Raw genomic sequence first — 26,715 nt, 5'->3', positions numbered from 1 at the left:
AAATTAATAGGCAGCAGGTTTAAAAACAAACAAAAGGAAGTCTTTCTTCACACAATGCACAGTCAATATGTGGAACTTGTTGCCAGGAGATATTATGAAAAGAATTAGATAAATTCATGGAGGATAGATCCATCAACGGCTATTAGCCAAGATGGTTAGTGATGCAACCTCATGCTTTGGTTGTCCCTAAGCCTCTGACTGCCAGATGTGGGAACTGGATGACAGAGAATGGATCACTTGATGATTTCCCTGTTCTGTTTATTCCCTTTGAAATGTCTGGCACTGGCCATTGTCTGACCCATTATAGCCATTTTTATATTCTTATGTAAATTAGCATATCTGTTAACGAGCTTTAAACTTGCAGTTGAGATTATCAGCAGAAATAATTCATAAATTAGGTGCAATGTATAAACTATCTCCCTTGTCTTATGGTATGATTGATAGATATAATAAAAAGCAACATTATCAATATTACATTTAATTCTGTCTTTATTTTGGATTCCCCCCTCCCAAGTCTGACAGGGAAAGTTGTACTTAAAACAGCAGAATACCGAAATAGTAGCCAAATTTTACTTTTTTAAATTCTTAAAATCTATAATTTTCCAAAGGTATAATTAGCCCCTATTCTCCTGGAAAGTTATTTTCTTAAATAATGACATCCAGGGCATCCAAAATACCCACTCTTCCCACCCCAAATAATGGGACCATAGAACCAGCCCTTACTGCAGTACTTTGCATTTTAGTTTGCACAGTGCCTTGCAAATGTGCTGGACGCTATGGTAGAGGTGCTTCAGAAATCCTAAAATGCACTGTTGTAAATTGTGCTGTGTGTGAATACATCAGAATGGTTCTTCCAAAACCAGTATTTCTATGCGGCTGCTCTAAATAGTTAAAAATGATGCAACAAACCATTTTCTGGAATGAAATCTCTGAAATGGCTTCCTCACTTAGGGTAGATGCACCGTAAGGATGTCTTCACTGTACAGTTAGTCCAGGTGATTGGCATCCAGGTCTGAATACCCAGGTGTGAGCAGCTACTGTAATGCCCTACATGAGTTTCTGTGTCTTCACTGGTGCTACTGTCTCCTGTGTGTATCACTAGGATTCTGGGAGTATTTCCCAGGGTTGCTCGTACTGCAGGAAGCTGAGCCTCTGATTCTTTTCCAATGAATTATGGGAGGACGTGTCTGTCCTCCTGGGCATACAAGGGGAATTGTGGGAAGGCACTGGAGAACTATCAGTACTCAAATGTCTTAGCCTATACCCTCAATGAAAAATATATAGGTTACCAGCCTGAGTGAAAGCAGAACCCAGGCTCTAACCCATACCTCTATCTCTGTCAGCTATCAGGGGTTCAAGGCACCACTAAGAGGTGAGAGAGGTTTGTATGTATGGACGGGAGATGGGTTAGGGGCAACACCCAGGTAAGAGCCCAGGCTAACTTTGCAGTGAAGTCACACCCTAACAGAAGGAGGCAGCTGGCAGCATTACCACCAAAGCAGTGCTTGTCAATAAAATAGGCTGGAGCTGTAAGAGTTTAGACAAGAAACAGAGTTCCTGCTTTAACAAGAGGTCTGGCTGGATGAATCTATGTTGGAGGCCTCATGGCAGGGCTGGGCTAACTAGCTACAAGAAGTTTGGAGTCCACCTTAAGGAGTGTTTTGATTAAGCTTTTACTACCTGGTTCTGCAAAACTTTACTGAACCCTAAAGGTACATTTATTTTTTAATATCTGGCAATTCTTTTCATGTAAGCAATTTTGTCTAGAAGTCACAGTTTTCTACTGGAAATGCTATTCTGGGAGAAAACAGAAGTTGATAACTAAACAGTTTTTGTTCATGAATTTTTGTTGTTCTCGTCTCTTCAGTGCACTCCCTTCTCTCGTAAGCAACCTTCCTTCCACAGACCAGCCCTGCAATAACCTCTCTACAGACTGAGCTGAATGGGACTATGTGATGGACTTAACCCTATCACACCTGGAAGGCAAGGGAGAGAACCACAAATTGTCATGTGCCACACCTGGGTGGAGGTGTGATTAACTAAGTGTCTGGTGCACAGTGATACATGGTAGTCCTCCTATGGGATAAGTGTACTATATCTAATAAACTTTGAACTTCCAGCAAGCCAAGGAGTGAGACATTGAGGTTGGAGAATCAAACTCTAATCTACTGTGTGGCAACATGGAGTCAACCGCGAATGGTATCTAAATGCCAAAAAACAGTAAACAAAAATACATTATGCTTTCTTATTTCCTCCATTTGGAAGTTAAACAATAAAATTAGATTTGCCAATAACTGGAATGTTCTTATCAAATCACCTGCACAGTTCCATACTCAGATTTGGTGAGGCACTTGCGTAACACCAGAGAAAGGGAAAAATACAGCAGAAATCCAGACAAGGAACAATTGCTTATAACATAGAATCATCATCTAAAGCCACTTGATATCCCTAATCAGGATTTTTTCCCCCAAACTTACTTCTTAATTCCTCCTTCTTCCTTTAATATAGCTCGTTTGTTCTTATCCACAGTAAGGTTTAGCAGAACTCCACAGGCAGAAAAGCAGACATCTTGATGTTTGGCATCGAGCAAAGCAATCATGAACTTGTATACTGGATTGTACAGAAGGAAACAAAACCATCCTCAAGAAACATGTACTTGGACTATACTGTACTTATTACATTTGTATGCTTAGAGAACAGTAAGAAGCATTTAACTGAAGCACACAGAATTACCTGAAAACGTTACTTGATGACATGTTGTAATGTTGCTAGAGTACTCTGAGATTGGATATCAGCCATAACTCCATAAAGTTTGAGTATGGATTCCCCTAATCCCCCAAAGGAATTCTGGTTGCTTTTTATATTTGTGTTTTCATATTAAGTTGGTATATTTTTACTGTTGGTTTTGCCAAACTGAAACTAAAACAATACTTCAATTTATTTTTCATTTAGCAGTCCTGATATTGGAATGAATCGTAAGGGCAAAATTTTCAAACTGTGGTACCTAAAAATTAGGTACATAAATCCATCTTTTGGTCACCAGAGGTGTTGAACTCCCATTTACTTCAGGCGGAGCTGCAGGTGCTTATCACTAGGGCTACGTGTCTGTCACAGAGGTCATAAAAGTCACGGACTCTGTGATTTTCCACAACGTCTGTGACTTCTGCAGGGGCCAGTGGGGCTGACCCAGCTGCTGGACCAGCCCCAGAGACAGCAACACCAGCTGCAGCTGCTCCGGCTGGATGCCCAGGGACTGCTGCCTGGGGCCACAGCTGCTCTGGCCAGCTGCTTGAGGATCACTGCTGGAGCCACTGGAGCAGCAGCTGGTGTGGCTGTCTCTGGGGCTGCTCCAGTGGTCCGTGGCCCCCGGCAGCTGGTGCTGCTGGTCCTAAGTGCACCCCCACTCCCCTAGAGCCCCCCCCTTCCCCAATATTTAATCACAGATATTTTTAGTGTAAGTCATTGACCAGTCAAGGGCCATGAATTTCTGTTTATTGCCCCTGTCCATGACTTATTAAAAATACAATGCCTAAATTGTAGCCTTACTTATCACCTCTGAAAAATCAAGCCACTTATAGCCGGATGCCTAAAAAAGGGGTTTAGGTACTTAATGTCAGGCACCGAAGTTTGAACATTTTGTCCGTTGTGCCTAGCAAGAGCTACATCTGAACATGCCCCTAGCCTGGGGCAGAGCTCCAGATAAGAAAGAAATGCCATCATAGTCCAAGAAATTTAGAGAGAGGCGGTGTTGAGTTAAACTTTTACAAGATATTTTCTCCAAATTGCAAAGATCTGGCATTTGCCCTAAAGCTCCTCTGCCATGAAAAGTAAAAAAAGTGATGAGAATGCTGGCATTTACACCTCACCCAGAGGCAAAAGGGAGATCTCTCTTGGTGAGGTTGATAAATGTTTTAAGATGCATGTCATAGAATGCTGTAAACACTGTCACATGTGGGAACCAAAGACCCACAAATGTGAACCCTTATGAATACTTAAGATGGAGTTTCATTTTACACAGAACCATTGATGACATTTAGTCAAAGTGAAATTTAGGAATCTGAGGAGCCAGGGGAAAATTTCAAGACTCTTTATTATTATTTTAAAGAACAAACAAATTCTGCGGGCGCAGAATTTTTTCTTGTGTGAAGAAAAATGTATTCCCACACTCGTTATCTAAGTTTTCATAACATTCATCTAAATTAAACCAATAAATGCTGTTTATGCTGTAGCTATTGGATTTTTCAGAGCCATATTACATGCTTATATGTTTCGCCTTATAGATGCTGACTGGCACAGGTGCCTGTTTAAATAGCTTACACAGAATCACTACTAATTCAAGAGTAACTTACCCTTCCTCTGTATGATGAAGTCACAGATTTCACGGTATTGGGAAAGATTGCCAAAGACTCTAACAGCCTCCAGAATTCCATCCATATTGCTGCTCATTAGCAGCTTTAGAAGCACTATTTGTTTGCAGAGAAACAAAAAAGGTACACATTTCATTGCTTATAATTTATATAGCACCAAATGTGCCACTAGGCTCTTTACAGATACATATGAGAATCCTGTCTTGAAGGGTTCTCAAACTAAATGAACAAAGTAAACATGGGAGGCGAGGGGGGAGGGGTTGGATGAAAAGACAGGACAGACAGACAGAAAGGTGATGCTTAGAGAATATATACTGTTGGTTCCATTTTTAATCATCTGTTTAGTCAACACTTCCTTGAAAGGAGAAGTAGGGTTTGTGTTTTAAGGAGGGACGTGAAGGGGACAATGGGAAGAAACACCTCAAAATGGCTCAGAGAAGAATTTCCAGATATAGAAGGCGTTTTGGATAAGAACAGTATAAGACTATACACATACCAGTTAATTTGGCAACTGGGGTGCAGTGAAGGGGGTAAGTGGAGAAGTAAAATGAGACTAAAGCATACGGGTCTGGCAGGAGCTAAGTTGTGCAAGCCATTGAGACTTGTCAAGGGGAGAAAAGCTGGTGAAGAGACCTGAAGAAGGGCTATGCATGGTTGGAGTGATGGGCCAGGTAGATTATTTTGCTTTGTTTTTACTGTGATGTTTTGAATGGACTGAGGTGTGAATTCAGAAGGCCAAAGAGGAGGTAACTTCCACAGTGTAGGAGAGAAATGATCAGGGCCTGGAAAAGAGGATTTTGCAGTGAGAACAGAGAGAAATGGAGGATTCTCAGACATTCTAGTGGGAAAACTGCAGGATTTATGGACTGTGGGAGAGAAGAAGAGGAGGCAATCACAGGGGATATCAAGATTGCAAGTTAATCTCACCAGAAGGATGGCAACGTTGCTGACAGTGATAGAGAAGGGAGAGACAGATGATGATAAATGCATCCCTTATTCAGCTAATATTCCCACTGATAGCAATGGAAGTTTTGACTTTGTTAAGGACTGCAAGACCGGATCCTTAATGACCCAAGATCTATCAGGGATGTCACATCTTTATATAAATACAGTATTTATATTAAAAATTCAAATCTTTTCTTAGTAACTAGTTTGTGCCATCAAAACATCTTCATTTAGAGAGGTGGTACTGTTTAGCAATAATCATTCAACTACAAATCTTGCTTCCCCATCAGCTCTCCTGTAAAACTCGACACATTCTAATGGTGTTATCAGCATTAAACTTCCAACTATCTTTTTACTCTCCTCATTTTGAAAAAGTGAACTTAAATGTACAGTACAGTTCCATGAAAGAATAATGTTTTTCCTGAGTACAACAGATTGCCAAGAGAGCGATTCTAATTACAGAAATAGAATAGTAAGCTTTATATAGCATATGACAATTCATATAATATCTGCTCACTGGAGGCAAAAAATGGTTACCAACCTGTTCTGACTGTTGTTCTCTGATATGTGTTGCATATGTCCATTCCACAACCCATTTTTCTTCCCCTCTATATTGCAGTCTGTCCAGTATGAAGGACCGAGAAGGGCTGGGGGCAGCTCTGCCCTTTATACCATCATACAGCAGCACAAGGTAGCAGAGGGCACATGCACCGCACCGACAACGGTAAATGAGTGTGAGCATACCTAAAGTGGAATGGATATGTTCAATACATATCAGAGAACAACAGAAACAGAACAGGTTTGTAATTGTTTTTTCTTCAAGTGATTGCATGTGTCCATTCCACTTCAGGTATGTGCACACTCGTGTACCGTTGTCGGGGCGGTGCACGTGCTCTCTGCTACCTTGTGCTGCTGTATGCCATGTCATAGCACTAAAGTATACGAGAAGAGATCTACAACAAGGTTCTTTGAGACGAGTCCTGAAGGCCCTTCATTCTTGTCTGCAATTGCCACAAACAATTATGAAGACTGTTTAAATGGTTTATTCCTGTCTGAGTAAAATGCTAATGCTCCCCTAACATATAATATATTGGAGTCGTTTGTCATCCTTATGAGCATGAGGCACAAGAAATTTGGTAAATATATTGTCTGATTGATGTGGAAGTGACAAACCACTTCAGTCAGAAATTTCAGATGAGAACATAGATATACATTGACCTTGTAGAAGTAGTCAGTAGTATACACTGTAGTAGTAGTCAGCAGTTCAAAGAGAGGACCCATTAGCTTTAACACCACATTCAAGTCCCAAGAGGGAATAGGATCTTCTAATTTGTGGATATAAATGCTCCAAACCCTTCATCTCCTCCTGAGATGTTAGTCACAAAGTATCCAGGCTGCTAGGTGAAGGGCCTACAGGTTGGAATGAAGATGGTGACCATGGTCCTGTGAGATGATGTCTGTGGCTGGTGGTAAGAGTGGAAAACTAATGCTGGCGAGGCCACATTGGAGCTATGAGCATGACTCAAGCGTGATCCTGCTTGATTTTAACATTCTGGGTAGGAGTGGAACTGGACGAAATGAGCACATGAGCTTATCTGACCAGGGTAACAGGAAAGCGCCCGAGAGAGCTCCAGGGCTGTGACCTGCTTGTGAACCAAACTGCTGACACTTCCTGTGATTTTGGTTTCAAAACAGGTCTAGGTGGGACTCTCCCACAGTTGGAAAATGAACAGCACAAGGTGAGGCTTCTGCTGGGGGAGGTGCAGCAGCCAGAGGCCCCGCTGCCCCTCCAGGCAGCCTGTGGTCCTGCCCACCACTGCTTTGGGCGGAGGGCAGCCAGGCCTCCCTCAACACCACAGCTCTGGGCGGAGGACAGGCAGGGCTCCCCACCACCACCACTGCCGCTGCCACTCTTGCATCCTGGGAGTGGCCCAAGGTCCTGCCGCCACCGTCACTAGTCTGGGAAGGGAGTGCGGCAGCTTAGGGCCATGTGACTGCCGCCGGTCTGGGTGGGGGGCAGCCGCCTGGGGGCCCCCTGCCACTGGTCCCGGACCGCTGCTTCAAGGCAGTGCCAGGGACAAGCTGTCTGGGGCTGCCAGAGCAGCCGCTGGTGCGGCTGACCCCAGGGCTTCCCCAGCTGCTGGAGTGGTCCTGGGGTTAGCCACACCACGACTGCAAAATTCACGGCGGTCATGGAAGCCGTGATATCTGCGAACGATTCACAGCCTTAACTATGGGTCTGAGACCTGCTTTTACTTTTTGCTTAGCTTTTTTACACTTTTTGTGTAACTGAGGAAAGTCCTCTACAGTTCCCAACCAGAGGAGAGATTGTACCTTTTGATGGAGAACTTCCTTGTAAGAGTGATCCCTGAAAAGGAACTGGGATGGGGGAATAGGAAAGGGGGGAGTAGAAATAAACAGAAGGGTGTTTCCCAATTCCACCATGCTTAAGACTCGCTAGTCTGAAGTGATGCAGGTCCAAGCATTTAGATAGTGAGACAGCCTATTGGAAAACACTAGGGTAGGAGAAGTTATCAAACAGGAAACGGGTAGGCTGTCCTTGATGAGCAAGTCAAATTGACAGCTTGGTGTTTCCACTCTGACAAGCTCGCAGCAGATGAAAAAGTAGGCAGAAGTAGTCTCCTTTAACAGTTGCCTCTCTTCCTAGGCTGGCATGGTGGAAAGGTGTAAAAGAAGCATACTGATGAGGCTGTTGGGGACAGAACGGTTGCTTCTTTGGGAAAGGTGTATAAATGCCCATAGACTTACGTGAACTGCTAGAGCCTTTGAGGCTATGCAGCTTGTAGTCGGTCTTCTACGAAACAAGTGTCAGTCCCTCAAAAGCAAGGTCCTGGATGGCTTGCTGGACCTCTTGAGGCAGACCTGATGGATTGGAGTCATGAACATCTGGGCACTGTGATGGCCGACACCATGGCTCTAGTCACAGAATCCACAGCATCTAATGCAGCCTGAAGCAAGATACTGGACACCATCTTTTCCTCAACCACCACAGCAAGAAACTCTTGTCCTATCTCCTCTGGCAACTTGTCCATGCTTTTTAAGTATATACATCATGAGTTTATTAAAATAAATATTCAGAAAGTTCTTTTAAGTTTCCCCTAAAGGCCAAGCACTTGGAAACTCATGTTGCTCACAAACCACTTGAGGTCCACAATCTTCTTTCTTGTGCCCATTGCCGCCAGTGAAATAACAAGCAGATTTGTCCTAACTGGCAATGATGAACTCTGCAGCTAGTCTGAAAGCTTTTTTCTGCTGGCTGCTTCCTGTTCAGCAGTTTTACGTGAGTAGCTTACATGACACCACTATATTTTCTGGCAGAAACAAACTGGTCTCCAGCATTGCCTAGGAGTCATGAATTGCCCTGTTAGTTTTCAGTGCACACTCAAGACTGCTGCAGGAGCCACCATTCATCAGCCCTCACAGGAATCTTCTGCAGTGAAAGAGGGAACCACTGAAATCCACCCCTCTTCATGTAAGGATATACGCCAATGAGAACCTTCCACTCTTCCTTTCTTTCCCCACAGAGAAGAGAGAGAACAGTTTGGTCTCATTCACATCCTTCCTTTGGATGTTGCTATACCAGAGATGACTTAACTGTGGCTCAGCCTTCTTAAGTGATACATTTTTTGTCTTTGGAATGCACCTGACTGCATCACACAGCAGGTATTTCTCAACATGTTTCCTGGGGCAAGCAACTGTCAGGCCCTCCTGCTACAAAACTGCATCTCTCCTACAAATTACTTTGTTCAAACAGTGAAATGAAGGGAAGAGAGGAATGTGGGTGGTGGCAGGGATGGTGACGAGATTGACAACACAGGCTGACAATAACTGATTCCAGCTCCAAGACCACACCATAGGCTGTATTTGGCTTCTGGCCAATAGTTATTACATGGCATTGTATCTCTAGGCCATTTCTAAACTTGGATTTTCACTACTGAACAGTTTTCTGCACTTCTGCATATCCATCTGAGCAGCAAACTTGTAGAACTGCATTTCATACTGAAATGCAAAATACTGTTAAAAAGATGAGAGAAAATTCTTAAAGCCTCATCCTCTATAACAAAAAACACAAGGAAGCATTGCCTAGTGCAGCCATGGTAAAAATGACATCATCTTACTTCCCAGATCTGCTCCCTATATACAGTCAGTCATGTCTGCTTATGTTAGTTATAAATTTATTAATTTTTTTCTCCTGTTAGCACTGAGAGCCATTACAGCTCTGGCGGAATGAGATGGATTCCATTCTGGCTCATAAGACAGCCACACCATTGCTATCTAGAGAGGAAATATGGCCTAGCAGAGAGGGCACTGGGCTGAAAGAATATGGGTTCCAATTCCTGGTTCTGTCATCGATCTGCTATGCAGCCTTGGGCAAGCCACTTCCCATCTCTTTTCCCCCCTTTTACCCTTTGTTTGTTTTGTCTGTTTCGACTGTATCCTCTTCAGGGACTCTTACTGTATGTGCAGTATCTACCACAGTGAGGCCCCAATCTCAGATGCAGCATCCAGGCACCACCACCACCACCACTTCATTATCACCATCGTCATCAAATTTCCAGGGCTGATGGTTTGGAACTTTTTACTTGTAAATTGAGCAAATCTGAACTGGGTTTGAAAAAACATGCAACAACCCATACTACTATTTTCACATTTTAGAAATTGAAGTTTTGAACAGCTTTACCAAAAATCATATAACAGAAAACAATCTGGCGAGTAAGTGAATTTTTGGGGGAGAAAGGCTGTTTTTGCCAACAATGTAATGATTTCACAGAGTTCTAAAGATGGGGGTCTGGCATTGGATGCATGCAAGAATTCTCTTCAGCTATGGGGAAAATTTGGCCCTACGAAATTCCTATATTATACCACAAAATATTTTTAATGACTCTTTTCCACATTCTAACATAATCAAAATACACATCTTATCCCAGATATTCTAAAAGACATACAGAAGGAATTGATTTTTAAAAACCTTACACTCCGCGATGTGTAGCTTCTTGTGTTCGATTACAGAATTCCTCCCTTTGTAGTAGGATAAATTGTTGATTGTTGCGGTAGCGTTTATCACCAGCTCCTCACAGTCATCAATTGACTTGTATTCTGATATTTTAAAAAAAAAAATATATACATCAGTCTTACCTTAGAAGACTGATTATAGCTCAAGAAAATTAATTCACAGCCCAATTGACTGTAGTGTTGTGGCACCCAAACTCAGTGCAAACAAGGGTTATATTGGTAATCTGCCTGGACTATGGAAGATTACAACTAATTTGCATCAAGTGAAGCAGATTGCTCTGCCCAAAATAAACCATTGTCTGCTGGGTAGTGCTGGACAAAAGAATTAATGAAAAATATGTACTGATTTTCAACCAGCTCTAATATTAGGGGCTGTGGACTCTGAGGCCTGCACTTCTGTAGTGCAGAAGAACCACAGAGTTACGAATATCTCGGGAACGAAGGTTGTTCATAACTCTGAAATGTTTGTAACTCTGAACAAAAAACGTTAGGGTTATTCTTTCAAAAGTTTACAACAAGCATTGATTTAATACAGCTTTGAAACTTTAGAATGCAGAAGAAAAATGCTGCTTTTAACTATCTTAATTTAAATGAAACAAGCACCGAAACAGGTTTCAGAGTAGCAGCCGTGTTAGTCTGTATTCGCAAAAAGAAAAGGAGTACTTGTGGCACCTTAGAGACTAACAAATTTATTAGAGCATAAGCTTTCGTGAGCTACAGCTCACTTCATCGGATGCATTTGGTGGAACCGAAACAGTTTCCTTACCTTGTCAAATCTTTTTTTTCCCCTAAACTTTCCCTTCATTTTTTTAGTAGTTTAGGTTTAACACAGTACCATACTGTATTTCTTTTTTTCCTTTCTGTCTCAGCTGCTGTGTGACTGCGTACTTCCAGTTCCAAATGAGGTGTGTGTCTGACCACTCAGTTTGTAATTCTGATGTTCATAACTCTGAGGTACTATTGTAATAGTGAATGGCACAGCAGGATTGCATTTAGTTTGAAGGCTACTTGGTAGCTGTCTCCATTCTAAGTGTATCTGTACTGAAGCTACAGCATCCCTAATACTATTACAAACAAACAAACAAATACTTGTAGCAAAGATTTCATGAATGCTGGCACTGTTGAAATTGTTCTTGCTCTTAAACCTATATGAAAACAGGATGGAAACAATTTATAGTTCCAGCCATCATGCTGCTAGCATGCCAAACTATTCCATTTTTTAGCAAGATGAGTTATAGCTGCCAGCAGCAGTAAGTAGCTCAGAAATGCCAATAAAAGCTCCATCCTCCAAACTCGTCATATACAGAACTCCCCTTGATTTGGATAATAGTGTTTAAAATATACTGGCATGTAAGTTTTGCAGATCGTGTCTGCTGTACCAAGGCAGAACCAAGAAGAATGTGCCTGCAGAAACAGGTCCTTAATTACAAACTTTTTGTTTAAAAAAAATATCCTCTTCTTATGTAGGAAAGAAGCAAGAAGGCAATCTCACTATATGAGTTTTCAGTCAGACATGTTCAAAAGAAAATTCCCACAGTTTACCAATCTTTTTGCGTAATCCAATTTATTCTTAATAATCTGATCTATAAATCCTATCTATGCATGAGGCTCCTTTGAATGCCTTGCAGGAAAGATGCTGGAAAGTTTAGTATGAAGGTGATAAGTCTGTTTAAAGTAAGTTAGTCTATACACTGCAATTATTAACATTAGCAGATTGATTTTCCTAATTCAACAAGATGACAGGTTTAATTAAGGTTCTCCCAATAACAAAAGCTGAAGTAATGAAGTACTATACCTGCCTGACAGACTGAATGAAAATAATACATGAAAAAACACACAATATACAAACTTTACCTAGAACCGTAACAAGCAATGCCACAATGCGATGGTTAGCTGCCAGAACAGCACCTACACTAGGATGAATGGAGAGATTGGCAAGCACTCTAATAAGTTTTATAAGGACATCCTCTGTTTCTGAAGGATGCTTTTGTTTTGATTTGTTTTCTTCTCCTTCATGTTTTTCTTTTTTCGCATTCAAATCAAGTTCATTGTAGGTTTGGAATAATGATATCAAGGTGTCAGCACTTCCTTTCTCTTTAAAAAATTGTTCACGGGCCTGGTTGTTCTTCGCTGTTAAATTGCCAAGAATGAAAACAACACGGACAACTAAATCCTGCAATAAAATAAACAAACTCTGTTACACCGAGAGAAAAGTTGAAGCTGCTAGCGGTTTGAAAAACATCAATATTTCATGTATATCACAATTCACTAAATACAGCAAATAAGGAAATAATCTTTGATGCTGTATTTGATTACCCAGTTTAGGGAAGAGAATTAAAAAAAAATCATCTAACAGAGGCACATAGTTCTAGTACCATAGAGGTTATTAATCGTGGGGGTCTCCTAAACAGAAGTAGTCTATTTCCATCAAATGACGAACAACCCAACAGGATATTAGGAGAACATTTCAGATGGATATTCTAGTTATGTAAATGGGGGTTTAATCAGTCTCCCAAATAAGCAGAGGGTTACTTTGATGGCTAATAGGGCCTCATAAGCATTCTACCCTGCTACTGCTGCCCTAGAAAGCTTAAGATTTTAAAGCAATGGAAGTGTCACCTGATGTCCACTAGGAAGCACAAACCCAACAACAAGAACTCTGTTCAGATGGTGTCTATAAAGGTTTATTTCCTCCTGGCATTATTCTTTTAAATAAAAAGGGGGGGCGCAAATCAAGAGCCAATGAAAAAGATCTAGTCTGCTATGTCACCAACCTCCCAATCCTAATACTACATCTCCCTTATTGCCTTCATTTCGACCACTATGGGGATACAGCAATTTGTGTGATGCAGGAGCTGACTGACTCAGGTGTCATCCCAAAACAATATCCCCAACTCCTAACGGCTTTTAATTCAACAGTATGGGCCGGTTTAGCTTTCAGAATTCTCCTTGTTTTCTTTCCCAAAGATGAAATTACTCAAAAAACTGTCTCCACCCCATCAACACCTGGCTAGTTTCCAAAGTGGAAAGTCCAAATACTGGCTCTGTTTCAACAATACAGGGAAAGAAGTGGCAATCCCCTGAGTGCAGCATAGTCAGTCTACCCCCAACTTTTAAATGACTGTACTTGCACTAAATCACTGCTTTGGTAGACACCCTACATGTTGTTTTTCTTGAAATACAGGAATCCCATTCAGATACTGTAATCCCCCAAGGAATAAACCCCATACTTTATCAAGAGACATTCAAAGAATGGCAACTTGTTACTGTACATGTATTAACATTTGATAGACAAATTTTTGCAATTTAATCAATGGATCATATATTACTCCACTAATAATTTCTCCTCTTTTGAACCACTCCCACAAGGCCTTGCATCACAGAGATACACCTATGTCCAAAGACAAGAAGATGAGCTTCTGAGTTCATCACAACTACTAATGAACTTGCCAGGGGGTCATCATTGAGTGACCTCTGGTCTCTCTCCCCCACTTCGGGCTAGACACTCTATGACTCTCTACGGAATTGTTCCCACTATTACTATTTTGCAAATATCTGAATGTCACCAACACAAGATATGTATAAACATTTTTATTTTATAAGTAACCGTCTAGAAGCTTTTTACTCAAGCCATCTCAATCCCCAATGGAAGCCTTCCCACAAAGGCTACAAAGAATTTGTTGTTTCAAACAGCTGATGAATCAGAAGAGAGAAGTGAAAAAAAGAAGGCAGTCCAGTTTAACTTGCTTTATACAGACTTTTTAATTTTGGTTAAAACAGTACCAGCTTAGCAACAGCTCTAGCCAATCAGGGAATAAACAGACAGGTACTGTAAAGCAATCAATTTAACTGATATTTTGAGAAGTATGATCTCAGCTATGTTTTCCACCTACAGACTATGAAACAAGCTTACAAGATATTTCTTTTTAGCATAGCACATCCTGTTTTAAAAAGTATTACAGAAGTTTCATTACCATCCACTAACAGAATTTAAACAGTCAAATACAAGAAATGCAGATGTGATTTTATATTACTTAGGAATTATAGGCTATATTTTTATGTATTTTTGGCTAAATTTTCAAAAATGTGCATGCCATAAGAACAACTAAGCTAAGTAATGTGAAAACAAAAACCACTGTTCAGACAGCCATGCATGGAGTCAGAGATGAATGCAACTTTGAAAACAGTTACAAGAATAAATGTACATAGACACATGGGATATTTGCATATCTGAAAAAAAATCAGCAGTAGGCGGGGCTAGTATATAGCCAAACATTTGGAATATTTACTGAGAAAGCATGCAGGCATTTCAGGCATATCTGAAAATAAACTAAATACATTCGTATTTATCAGATTGATTTATACAACACAGGTAGAGCCCTATGTGGATACAAAAATTTGGATCCACATCTAATCTGTGATCTGCAAGGATGGTGAACAATACAACCACATCCACATCTGCGGATGCAGATCCCTGCAGGTATAAAGCAGGGCTCTAAACATAGGTTTCAACAGGCAAGACATACCTTTTGAAACTAGCATACACAGATTTAGAAGTGAAGACAGAGGAACACTATAATTTCTGTTTGTATTGAAGCACTCTTTTTAAATTGAACAGGTTTTTCAAAGCTATTGATTTGACAAACTTTATTTGATCTCTGTTAGAAGCTAGACTAAGGATGGGTGACCTATTTCTTCTTAAGAATTTGAATCCTGTCCCTAAAATGAACCCAAATCTGATTTGCAGGCTATATTTTTGAAAACTCATGGTGATTGGGGGTAGTCCCGGACGACTGGAAAAAGGATAATGTAGTGCCCATTTTTAAAAAGGGAAGAAGGAGGATCCTGGGAACTACACGCCAATCAGCCTCACCTCAGTCCCTGGAAAAATCATGGAGCAGGTCCTCAAGGAATCAATTCTGAAGCACTTAGGGGAGAGGAAAGTAATCAGGAACAGTCAGCATGGATTCACCAAGGGCAAGTCATGCCTGACTAATCTAATTGCCTTCTATGATGAGATAACTGGCTCTGTGGATGAGGGGAAAGCAGTGGACGTGTTGTTCCTTGACTTTAGCAAAGCTTTTGACACCGTCTCCCACAGTATTCTTGCCAGCAAGTTAAAGAAGTATGGGCTGGATGAATGGATTATAAGGTGGATAGAAAGCTGGCTAGATTGTCAGGCTCAACGGGTAGTGATCAATGGCTCTATGTCTAGTTGGCAGCCAGTATCAAGTGGAGTGCCTCAAGGGTCAGTCCTGGGGCCGGTTTTGTTCAATATCTTCATTAATGATCTGGAGGATGGTGTGGATTGCACCATCAGCAAGTTTGCAGAGACACTAAACTGGGAGGAGAGGTAGATGCGCTAGAGGGTAGGGATAGGATACAGAGGGACCTAGACAAATTAGAGGATTGGGCCAAAAGAAATCTGATGAGGTTCAACAAGGACAAGTGCAGAGCCTTGCACTTAGGAAGGAAGAATCCCATGCACCGCTACAGACTAGGGACCAAATAGCTACGCAGCAGTTCTGCAGAAAAGGACCTATGGGTAACAGTGGACGAGAAGCTGGATATGAGTCAACAGTGTGCCCTTGTTGCCAAGAAGGCCAATGGCATTTTGGGATGTATAAGTAGGGGCATTGCCAGCAGATTGAGGGATGTGATCGTTCCCCTCTATTCGACACTGGTGAGGCCTCATCTGGAGTACTGTGTCCAGTTTTGGGCCCCACACTACAAAAAGAATGTGGAAAAATTGGAAAACGTCCAGAGGAGGACAACAAAAATGATTAGGGGACTGGAACACATGACTTATAAGAAGAGGCTGAGGGAATTGGGATTGTTTAGTCTGCGGAAGAGAAGAATGAGGGGGGATTTGACAGCTGCTTTCAACTACTTGAAAGGGGGTTCCAAAGAGGATGGATCAAGACTGTTCTCAGTACCAGATGACAGAACAAGGAGTAATGGTCTCAAGTTGCCGTGAGGAAGGTTTAGGTTGGATATTAGGAAAAAAACTTTTTTACTAGGAGGGTGGTGAAACACTGGAATGCGTTACCTAGGGAGGTGGTGGAATCTCCTTCCTTATAAGTTTTTAAGGTCAGGCTTGACAAAGCCCTGGCTGGGATGATTTAGTTGGGGATTGGACTAGATGATCTCCTGAGGTCCCTTCCAACCCTGATATTCTATTATTTGATGCCAATTAAAATAATTTGTATAAATGAATTCCAAAAATTCTGGAAGACTGGGACTTTTCAGCTTGGAAAAGAGACGACTAAGGGTGGAGATATGATAGAAGTCTATAAAATCATTAATGGTCTGGAGAAAGTTAATAAGTAAATGTTATTTACTCCTTCACATAACACAAGAACTAGGGGTCACTCAATAAAATAAGCAGGTTTAAAAACAAACAAAAGAAAGTACTTCTTCACATAACGAACAAACAACCTGTGGAACTCATTGCCACGAGATGTTGTGAAGATCAAAGCTATAACAGGGTTCAAAAGAGAACTAGATAAGTTCCTGGAGGATAGGTCCATCAATGGCTATAAGCCAAGACGGTCAGGGATGCAACTCCATACTCTGAGCATCCCTAGTCTCTGTTTGCCAGATGGTGGCATGGATGACAGGGGATCAGATCACTTGATGATGGCCTGTTCTGTTCATTCCCTCTGAAGCACTTATCATTGGCCACTGCTGGAAGACAGGATACTGGGCGAGATGGACCACTGGTCTGACCCAGTATGGCCATTCTTATGTTCTTAAACTATGTTTCTTTTCTCTAAGTTACAGGAAGGGATGACTGAATACTATGAGTTCTTTCTTGTTCAATCTAATAGGCAGACGATAGGACACCTTTACATATGTAATTGTGCACTAGCACCAAATATGTACATGCATTTGGAAGAGCCAAAGCACAGTGTACATATACTCTTCATTAACTCTTAACTTTGAATTTGCTGATAATAATGGTGATGGACAAATATTTTTGTCCAGTTAAGTCTAAAAGTCTATCCCCTACATTGCACTTGCAACAAAGGTTAGTATTTGTATTTGCAGACCCCCAGTATTTTACAGAAATTTACATTAGAAACTAAAAGAATAGCTATATTAGACTTTTGTGGTTAAAGATGACTGGTAATGCTAAACTTCATAAGCCATTTTTCTGAAATTCATGATGAAAAGATCCTCAAAAGTTCAGATTTATTAAGCAGAAAGGGGAAAGCCAAGTGGCTAAATAATCTTGACCTAAATGTGTTTTATCCAGTGACCCAATAATTTTTTTCAATCTGCAATATGTGATGTGCTATCACCAGACATGAGACTAAGCCCAGTTTCTGGTTTGTTTGACATCTGTATCAGGCTCTGAGGGAAAAAATGTAGCAAGCCAAAAACGCAGATTCCACCACAGGGCTCTATTGTGTTCCTGGCTTTAAACTAAATTTGCTCTTCCTCTTCTAGTGCAAACGCTGATGGAGGGTGGTGGTAATTTTGCCAGTCCTCCACAGGGATGAATCCCTCCTGCAATATAAGTAGTACTCAAAGTGGTCTGAAAAAAGTGGATGGTCTATAATATTCTACAAAAATGAAAGCAACATAATATCTGCCTGTCTCCCATCAATTGCACCCCCTCCAGTCTCCACATCAGTTTTGCCACACCCAGCCCCACCTCTGCTCTTCCTGCAGCTCCTTCACCCCCATCTCTCCTAGGGCTAGTGTGGAGGCTGCAGCAGGGTCCTCTCTCCCCATTCCCAGGCCAGGTGTTTCAGTGAGAGAGAGGGGAGGAAAGAGAAGCAGAGGAACAGTCCCATTGCTCAGAGGAGATGGGGGAATAGGAGTGGAGCTGCCTACAGATGGTAGGCTTTTTCTGCTCCCCCATCCCCTCCCTTGGGAATGATTTTGCCTCCTTGGGGTGGGGGGGTGAGTGGGAGAAGAACTTTGCTGGTTCTTGCAGAAGTCCTGACTGACTACTTACCCCCCAGAAGGCAGAAAGTGGAAAGCCGCCAATCACAAGGGGTTTCCCCCCAACCCTGGACAGGGATAAAATGTGCACCTCTCAACAACGCAGCTCAAGTTGTTGAAATTTTGTTTGCTGGGTCTTATGACCCCTTTTGACCACATTCACTTTAAGCACTTGATACAAAGTGGGGTAAATTTACTCTTCACTTTGCCAGCACTAAAAAAAATCTGATCTTCTGCTTTGCAAAGTATTCTCTGAAAGAAGATATGAGTGTGCTCTCCTTTGGGCTTGACAGTCTGCCCATAGGGCAAACAAACAGCAGTCATGTCAGGCTGTGAGGGAACTTTTCCAAACACATTCAGGACACATCTTGAAGTGACATACCAGAAGTGAAAATTCAAGGACAAAACCAAAAATAATCAGTGACCCAAAATGAAAGTTACTGTTGCACTTAAAAATGTGCACTTTATTTCTGAACTTGTCAACTTCCATTTCCAGTCACTGGCTCTCATTATGCCTTTTATGCTAGATTAAACAGTTGCCGACTATCAGACAAGTCATTTCTTAACTTTCTCTTCAATAAACTAAATAGCTTGAGCTTCTCATTATAAGGCATGTTTTCCAGATCTCTAATCATTCTTGTAGCTCTTTACTGAGCCTATTCCAATTTTTCAGCATACTTACTGAAGAATGGACACAGTATTCCAGTAATGGTCTTGCCAAAACCATATACAGAGGTATACATATACACTTCCCTTATATTCATGCAAATACTCCAACAGTTGCATTAGCTACAGCTACCAACCATTATACCTGAACAACACATAGGTATGAGACAACAGCTGGTGAGACAGTTTGGATCGTAGCTTTGAGCACTACATATTCTAAGCCAGTCATGTGCCTAAAGCAGTAGTTCTCAAACAGGGAGGGTCCAGAGGCCCCTGAAGGGGGGCAGAAGCAGGTTTCAGGGGATCCGCCAAGCAGGGCCAGCATTACACTTGCTGAGGCCCAGGGCAGAAAACTGAAGCCCCACCACCTAGGGCTGAAGTCCGGGCTCCAACCCACATCACCCGAGGCAGAAGCCGAAGCCTGAGCAACTTATTTTCACAGGGCCCCCTATGGCATGGGCACCGGGCAACTGCCCTGATTGCTACCCCCTAATGCTGGCCCTGGCTTTTATATGCAGAAAAACAGTTGTTGTGGCACAGGTGGGGCGTGGAGTTTTTATAGCATGTTGGGGGAGGCGGTCAGAAAGAAAAAGGTTGAGAACCCCTGGTCTAAAGTATATATTTAGACTCTTTCTTTTACAACATCTCTTTGGAGAAAAAACAATTATCACAATTTAAAAATTTGAAGTTATGCATGTTGTTAGCCAGGGATGTTATAAGCCATCATACTGTAGGGAAAGGCTGACCCTCTGTGGCTATTTAGATTAATCACCATGAAAATTCCCTTGAGATTTTTCAGAACATTTGTCCCAGGAAGATCTTTTCTCTAAGCAAAAGTTAATAATACAAGAGAGAATCAAACACAAATTATTTATCATATTGTATCTGTTATATCTCTCGAACAATATATATAAATATACACACATACACACACACACACACACACACCCCCCCGCCCCCCCAGGAGAAAATCTTAAGAGTTCTTGGCTCTGTAATGACCAACCATCATAATCACTTATTAAACTGATATGCTGGGGGGGTGGGGAAGGGGTTAACATATATTTATGTTTTTGAAGGGTCTCTGTCACTATTGTATTAAAAAAGGGAGCTTAAACAAAAAGCCTAAAATGATAAAACATATGGATCAAGGAGAAAAAGTTATGTTAACCCAAAATATTTTTTAAAAATAGAGAATCCATATACATCTACTGAAATTCATCAGTGAAAAAAAACAACAGCTGAAGACAAAGTAACAGAAATAGATTTTTTTTTTAATTAGTATCTTGTAGGATTGAGATGTCTCAAAGCAGAGGAGATGCCAATAGTGGTCTCAGGGTATTGGATAGGCACTTTTATAAATTCATCTGTGGCATTAGTAACCTTTGTGAAAAACATGGGACTGCTTGTATTAATCTAGGAATACTATATATTTTATAAGGTTGTCTGTTGTAAGGAATAGGTACTGGGTAGCTATAATGGGAGTTGAATGCATAGGTTGGTTCAGTTTAATAGCAGGCGGTTAGAAAAATGGCCAGGAAGGCCAGACAGTGCGTGCAGATAAGTCAGCTCCTGATAAATACATCAGGAGACAAGACAGGGACATTGGACAGAGGGCCAGAGTTCGGGTTCTGATGTGGCATCAAGCAGTCTCTTTTTCAGATGCTTGGCTTGCTGGTTCTTGCTCACATGCTCAGGATCTAACAGATCACCATGTGTAAGGCTGGAAAGGAATTTTCCTCCAGGTCAGGTTGGCAGTGACCTTGGAGGGTTTTCACCCTCCTCTGCAGTGTGTGGGTGCGGGTCACTTGCCAGGATTATCCGAGTACCTCTTACTTAGAATCGTAGGGTTGGAAGACCACAAGGGTCATCTAGTCTAACCCCCTGCCAAGATGCAGGACTTAATCATTTCCCTGCCATTGTGGAGCCATGGGCACTGGTCCACCTTAGTTCCTCCTGTTCTCTGTTTATGCGACATAATAATCTAGTCTCCTGAGCACTGTTATACTTTGGTCTAATTTTGGTTGTTGGGTTTAGTGTATGGCTATGTATGATGTTGGTGGCCTGTGATATCCAGGAGGTCAGACTAGATGATCTGGCAGTCCCTTCTGTCCTTAAACTCTGATGCTATGACAGAGTATTTAACTGTAAAGATCCCATTTAGAGGCTCCAGCTAAGAGTTCCACAGTTATCCTACCAAGGCTGGAACCTAAAATCAAAAGGACACTAAACAGTTAAAAAGTGATTCTAGAGATCTGGGGTGGGGTAGTTGTCAGGAGTTGCTCAAGCAGAGCAGAGCAGAGGGAAACAAGACAGACTCTGCAGGAGGGTCTGACTAAGTTGGGCTACTTGGTTATCATTCAGGGGGTAATGACAGGTTTCAGAGTAGCAGCCGTGTTAGTCTGTATTCGCAAAAAGAAAAGGAGTACTTGTGGCACCTTAGAGACTAACAGATTTATTAGAGCATAAGCTTTCGTGAGCTACAGCTCACTTCATCGGATGCATTTGGTGGAAAATACAGAGGGGAGATTGATATACACACACAGAGAACATGAAACAATGGGTTTATCATACATACTGTAAGGAGAATGATCACTTAAGATAAGCCATCACCAGCAGCAGGGGGGGAAAGGAGGAAAACCTTTCATGGTGACAAGCAAGGTAGGCTATTTCCAGCAGTTAACAAGAATATCTGAGGAACAGTGGGGGGGTGGGGTGGAGGGGGAGAAATAACATGGGGAAATAGTTTTACTTTGTGTAATGACTCATCCATTCCCAGTCTCTATTCAAGCCTAAATTAATTGTACCCAGTTTGCAAATTAATTCCAATTCAGCAGTCTCTCCTTGGAGTCTGTTTTTGAAGCTTTTTTGTTGAAGGATAATCACTCTCAGATCTGTAATTGAGTGACCAGAGAGATTGAAGTGCTCTCCAACTGATTTTTGAATGTTATAATTCTTGACGTCCGATTTGTGTCCATTCATTCTTTTACGCAGAGACTGTCCAGTTTGACCAATGTACATGGCAGAGGGGCATTGCTGGCACATGATGGCATATATCACATTGGGAGATGCGCAGGTGAACGAGCCTCTGATAGTGTGGCTGATGTGATTAGGCCCTATCATGGCGTCCCCTGAATAGATATGTGGACAGAGTTGGCAACGGGCTTTGTTGCAAGGATAGGTTCCTGGGTTAGTGGTTCTATTGTGTGGTGTGTGGTTGCTGGTGAGTATTTGCTTCAGATTGGGGGGCTGTCTGTAAGCAAGTGAAACAGGCCTACAACCAGCTTTGAGTGTTCAAACCCTCTCTCTGTTGCGGGGAGCTATGTTCCTACTGCTAAAATTAAGCAACACCTTGATTTGGAGAAGGCTGTCTGGTTACTTTGCATTAACCACTGGTCACATCCCCAAAGGAGAGACCTGTAGGGTCTGATCACAGTCAGCCCTGCTAAGTACTCACAGGACACTGTAGCCCAGGGATCTGGTCTACGAGTGGGAGAATTGAGAGATTCCACTCTGAGAAAGGTGAAAGGAGGAGGTCTGGCATCTGGAGGGGTACACTCAGAGAGAGCAGTCAGGGGTCCAGGGACAGATAGTCGGGTAACCGTGACAGTGCCTCTCTAGACCTGTGCAAATTTTTTTGGATGTATTGTTTACTAACAAATGCTGTTTTGGCCAATCTGAAACTATTCGTAATGACGATCCAATAATTTCAACTGGGGGGAAAAAAAGGGTGGGGGGGGGAGAATATGTAAGATCAAGATTAGTTTCTAATTATATTTAGACACACACACACACACACACACACACACACACACGTGTCATTGCATGGAAATCATCACCCCATTTATATGCTTTCTTCCTGTTTTAAAAGAGGGCCTCCCTGCAGCTAATGACATCACCATCAGCAGCAAGCTCAGCAGGAGGAGAAAGCTATGCTTCACATAGCTGCAGCTCAAGAAGTACATGTGAGAGGTAGGGGAGCTTGAACGGAGGAACTGTGCTCAACTGCCTTTCCAAATAGCTCTGAAGAAAAGGTGAGAAACAGCCTCGAACACTATTCCAATGACAGCTGGGAGCTTGGGGAAAGTACACATGGCACAACATTATGGGATATTGGGTCCCAAGACAAGCATCCATGGCAGCCCATTGAGCATGACATTTGAGAGGTACAGAGCCAACAAGACAGGTTTCAGAGTAGCAGCCATGTTAGTCTGTATTCGCAAAAAGAGAAGGAGTACTTGTGGATGCATTCCGATGAAGTGAGCTGTAGCTCATGAAAGCTTATGCTCAAATAAATTTGTTAGTCTCTAAGGTGCCACAAGTACTCCTTTTCTTAGAGCCAACAAAGGCTCTCCAACAAACTCCAAAAACAGCTGTGGAGAAGGCACCAAGGAGAACCAGGTCAGTTATGTGTCTAAAAATGGGACAGCTGAGTTCCCCTGCCCATGCCTGAAGATCCATCTTGCCAACTCACACATATTTCCCTTCTTATGTGAGATGACAACACATGTAGTTATGTGAATCTTGGCAATTTAACTCTCCTAAGAAACCCTCCCTATCTTCTCAGAGCAGTCAAGTGATAAGGACAAGCTGCTCAGCAGCCTCAATAACTGCGGTGTTTCCAGCTCTCACATTTTTAATCACGAGTCATCATGACATTTGGTGTTTTTCTGAAAGTCACAGCTCCTTGAAAGTATTTGATTACTTGTCTGAGAATGACTCTCACCTTTCTTTTTTATTTTTTAAAGTAAGTTTCTACCTCTCATGGTTGCAGAGAAAAGCTTGACACCCCAACCCAGGTGTATACTAAAGCCCTAGAAACCAAGAGAAAAAAAAACACCAAAGAATATGTTTGTTTGTTTTTTAAAATCTTACACGTTTAAGCCAATCTGATTTTTTTTTGAGACCTGCCTCATTATTTTGAATGCTTGGGATTGGCAATACTGTGATTGATCCATTGGTACTCTCATTGGTCATTGTCCCACAGACAGTTTTTGCTAGGTTGTAATGTATGTTTGTTTTTTAAACAGACAAAAGCTGATCTATAAATTCACTAACTCTCAGTATTATACACTGTAGTGATGCCAACTGCACTTCAAAAACTTGCATGCACCCTCACAGCTCTAATGTTTAAAATACTATAAATATTAGAGAGGAAAGTGATCTGTTAGATCATTCAGGCCCCCTCTCTGCCAGTGTAGGCCTTCAGTAACTTAGTGTAACCCACTTAGAGATTAATGAGTCTGTTACAACCTTAGCTAAGGGCCATATGACTTTTAGCTCATGCAGTAGGGGATCATGTTTTTAGCTCCAGAGTTCCCAGGTTCAATCCCAATGACCGGGGTCTGTCAGCAGTACACTAGTACAAATAGCTCTGGATGTGTGCATAAGAACCACTGTAAGGAGAAATTATTCTGAATACATACACAAAATCATCACAACACAGTAATAAATTTGTTTTAATAAACAGTTAATTTGCTTACTAAGTGATATTTTGATAAAGAAAGATGGTGCTTAACATGCAAAAACAAAGCTGATCTATGGGATGAGAACCATTTATTAAAAGTAGAACTATGACAGGTTAAAAATCTCAGCATTCACAGGCAACAAACATTTTGTGCTTACTTATGAACCAGTTATTTATTATTTTTTATAATATAAAAAGGATACTCTCATAATTCTAGCCAATCTTTCGGATATGAAAACTCCCAAATTCTTTTATTTCTAGCTATCTGTTACAAATAATCTTGTGTTGCTTTGGTAGAAAGCACAATATATTTTTCAGGCATAATAAGAATCCATACTTGGGGGTAGGTTTACATTGTAATAAAAGACCCCCGGTATGGTTGCGGCTGGCTCGGGTCAGTTGATTCAGGCTTGAAGGGCTCTGACTGTGGTGCTAAAAATGTCAGTGTAGATGTTCAGGCTTTGGCTGAGGCCTGGTTCTGAAACCCTGGAAGGCAGGAGGGTCCCAGAACCCAGGCTCCATCCCAAGCCCAAACATCTATGCTGCAATTTTTAGCCCCTCAGACCAATCAATGTGAGCCTAAGGTCTGAGACTCAGTGCCTCGGGGTTTTTTTTATCACCGTGTAGATGTACCCTTTGATAGCTTGTTTGAATATTTGATAAAAAGAAGTTGTAGCTTTTTCCACAATTGAAATGTGGGGTTTCTTAAAGTTAAGCAATTTTAAATATGAAAAAATTTTGCTATTCGAAAAACCACTTGCTTTTTAAAAAACATTATTACTACTTAAAACCTTGGAAAAAATATAAGCATTCAGAGGATAGCTTATGTGTGTGCTAAGGATAGACAAATTAATCAACTGTCTGTCCTCTGTGTTGCCCTCTTAATCTAAATGATTCCATTTCCTTAATATAGAAATGCTGTCAACTGTTTTAAAATTATTATCTTGTAAATGTGCATGAAAGTAGGTCACTGAAAATGGGCTTAAACAGAGACACAGAGGATTAAAATATAAAAAGCAGAAGATGAAAATACTGACCTGCTTCTTTTGGTGTTTGTTTAGAAGGGCTAAAAATAAGACATAACACCTGGAGCAGTCTGCCAGAGCTGCACAGCAGTCATTGTAGGAAGAAAGTTTGCTATAAAGGTAAAATATTATTGTTTTATATAATTATATAAAATGACAGCATTTTATTTCTTCTGCAAAATAAAAATATTAATTCTACTTTCAAATCTCAAAGTAACCTTTTCCAATATACAGAATGAAATACTAGTCCTTCTACTACAGATACATGCTAAGAGAATGACACTGAACTTCGATGAATATATAGTAACAACTATTGTGTATGTGTGACACAAACAATGAACAAAATTCTAGCTATTCCTGTGCCAGTACAATGAGGGACAGGAGAGGGCATGAGGAGCCTTCCTCAACACATATGCCTAGCCCAGGCACGAACGCCAACACTAATAGTATTCCTTAAGCACTAAGCAGAGTCCTTTAGCCTCAAGACAGCATGGGATGCCGGGTGGAGACAAGAACAGGACATCATTTCTTCTGCATGCCTGCTTGTGCCTAATATAATTCCATCGGTGCTATTCTTTAACCAGCAGGGATGAGGAGTACCCTCCCAACATTCTTCAAGGCATTCTCTTGCTGCATCTTACCCAATGTTATAGCTCTTCAGGCTGCTATCTCTCTGTACCCATCATCCTAATGATTCAAAGAGGAGTGAGGGCACACTTTGGCCTACAGGTATCACTGCTATATGGTTAACTGGCTAAGCCTTTACTTCCAGTTAATATTGTACCTGAAAATGTCTGAAGAATCAAGTAGGATTACAAGAGGTTATAATATTTATGGGCCCAGACAAGTGAATAATCAAAACAGATTTGTAAACATGAATTCTATACAAAGAACCTAGCTAAATTTTATGTTACGGATTGGGAAAAGATAAATGGTAAGACTAATAATGATAGGTTTCAGAGTAGCAGCCGTGTTAGTCTGTATTCGCAAAAAGAAAAGGAGTACTTGTTGCACCTTAGAGACTAACAAATTTATTTGAGCATAAGCTTTCGTGAGAAGTGAGCTGTAGCTCATGAAAGCTTATGCTCAAATAGATTTGTTAGTCTCTAAGGTGCCACAAGTACTCCTTTTCTTTTTGCAAAGACTAATAATGTTAGAGGAAACAAAGAACAGCATTTAGTTCTATGTTCTACGCTACTTATGCAATTTCCAGGTAGCTAGTTAATTTGGTTTTATAGCTGTTTAGTACCATCATAGCATC

At 41.3% G+C, this 26,715-nt stretch overlaps 1 protein-coding gene across 6 annotated transcripts in view; it reads right to left on the bottom strand.

Annotated features, from left to right (window-relative positions):
• Positions 1–26,715, bottom strand: part of ARMC2 (armadillo repeat containing 2) — a 120,097-nt gene that overhangs the window by 15,974 nt on the left and 77,408 nt on the right. For 5 of the 6 annotated variants that reach the window (XM_043510776.1, XM_043510777.1, XM_043510775.1 and 2 more), the window contains 5 exons: positions 25,467–25,566; positions 12,201–12,519; positions 10,308–10,430; positions 4,350–4,463; positions 2,478–2,610 (listed from right to left, as the gene is read on the bottom strand). In XM_043510776.1, the coding sequence (XP_043366711.1) occupies positions 2,478–2,610; positions 4,350–4,463; positions 10,308–10,430; positions 12,201–12,519; positions 25,467–25,566 (789 nt within the window). Of the gene's footprint in view, positions 1–2,477; positions 2,611–4,349; positions 4,464–5,853; positions 6,057–10,307; positions 10,431–12,200; positions 12,520–25,466; positions 25,567–26,715 lie in introns of those variants that run through there. The other variant, XR_006279904.1, reaches the window with a different exon arrangement.

Source organism: Dermochelys coriacea, chromosome 3 (genome assembly GCF_009764565.3).
Source record: "Dermochelys coriacea isolate rDerCor1 chromosome 3, rDerCor1.pri.v4, whole genome shotgun sequence".
In the NCBI taxonomy this organism is placed as follows: Eukaryota; Metazoa; Chordata; order Testudines; family Dermochelyidae; genus Dermochelys; species Dermochelys coriacea.
The sequence above is the reverse complement of the archived record's forward strand: the minus strand, read 5'-3'. Positions and strand labels throughout refer to the sequence as shown.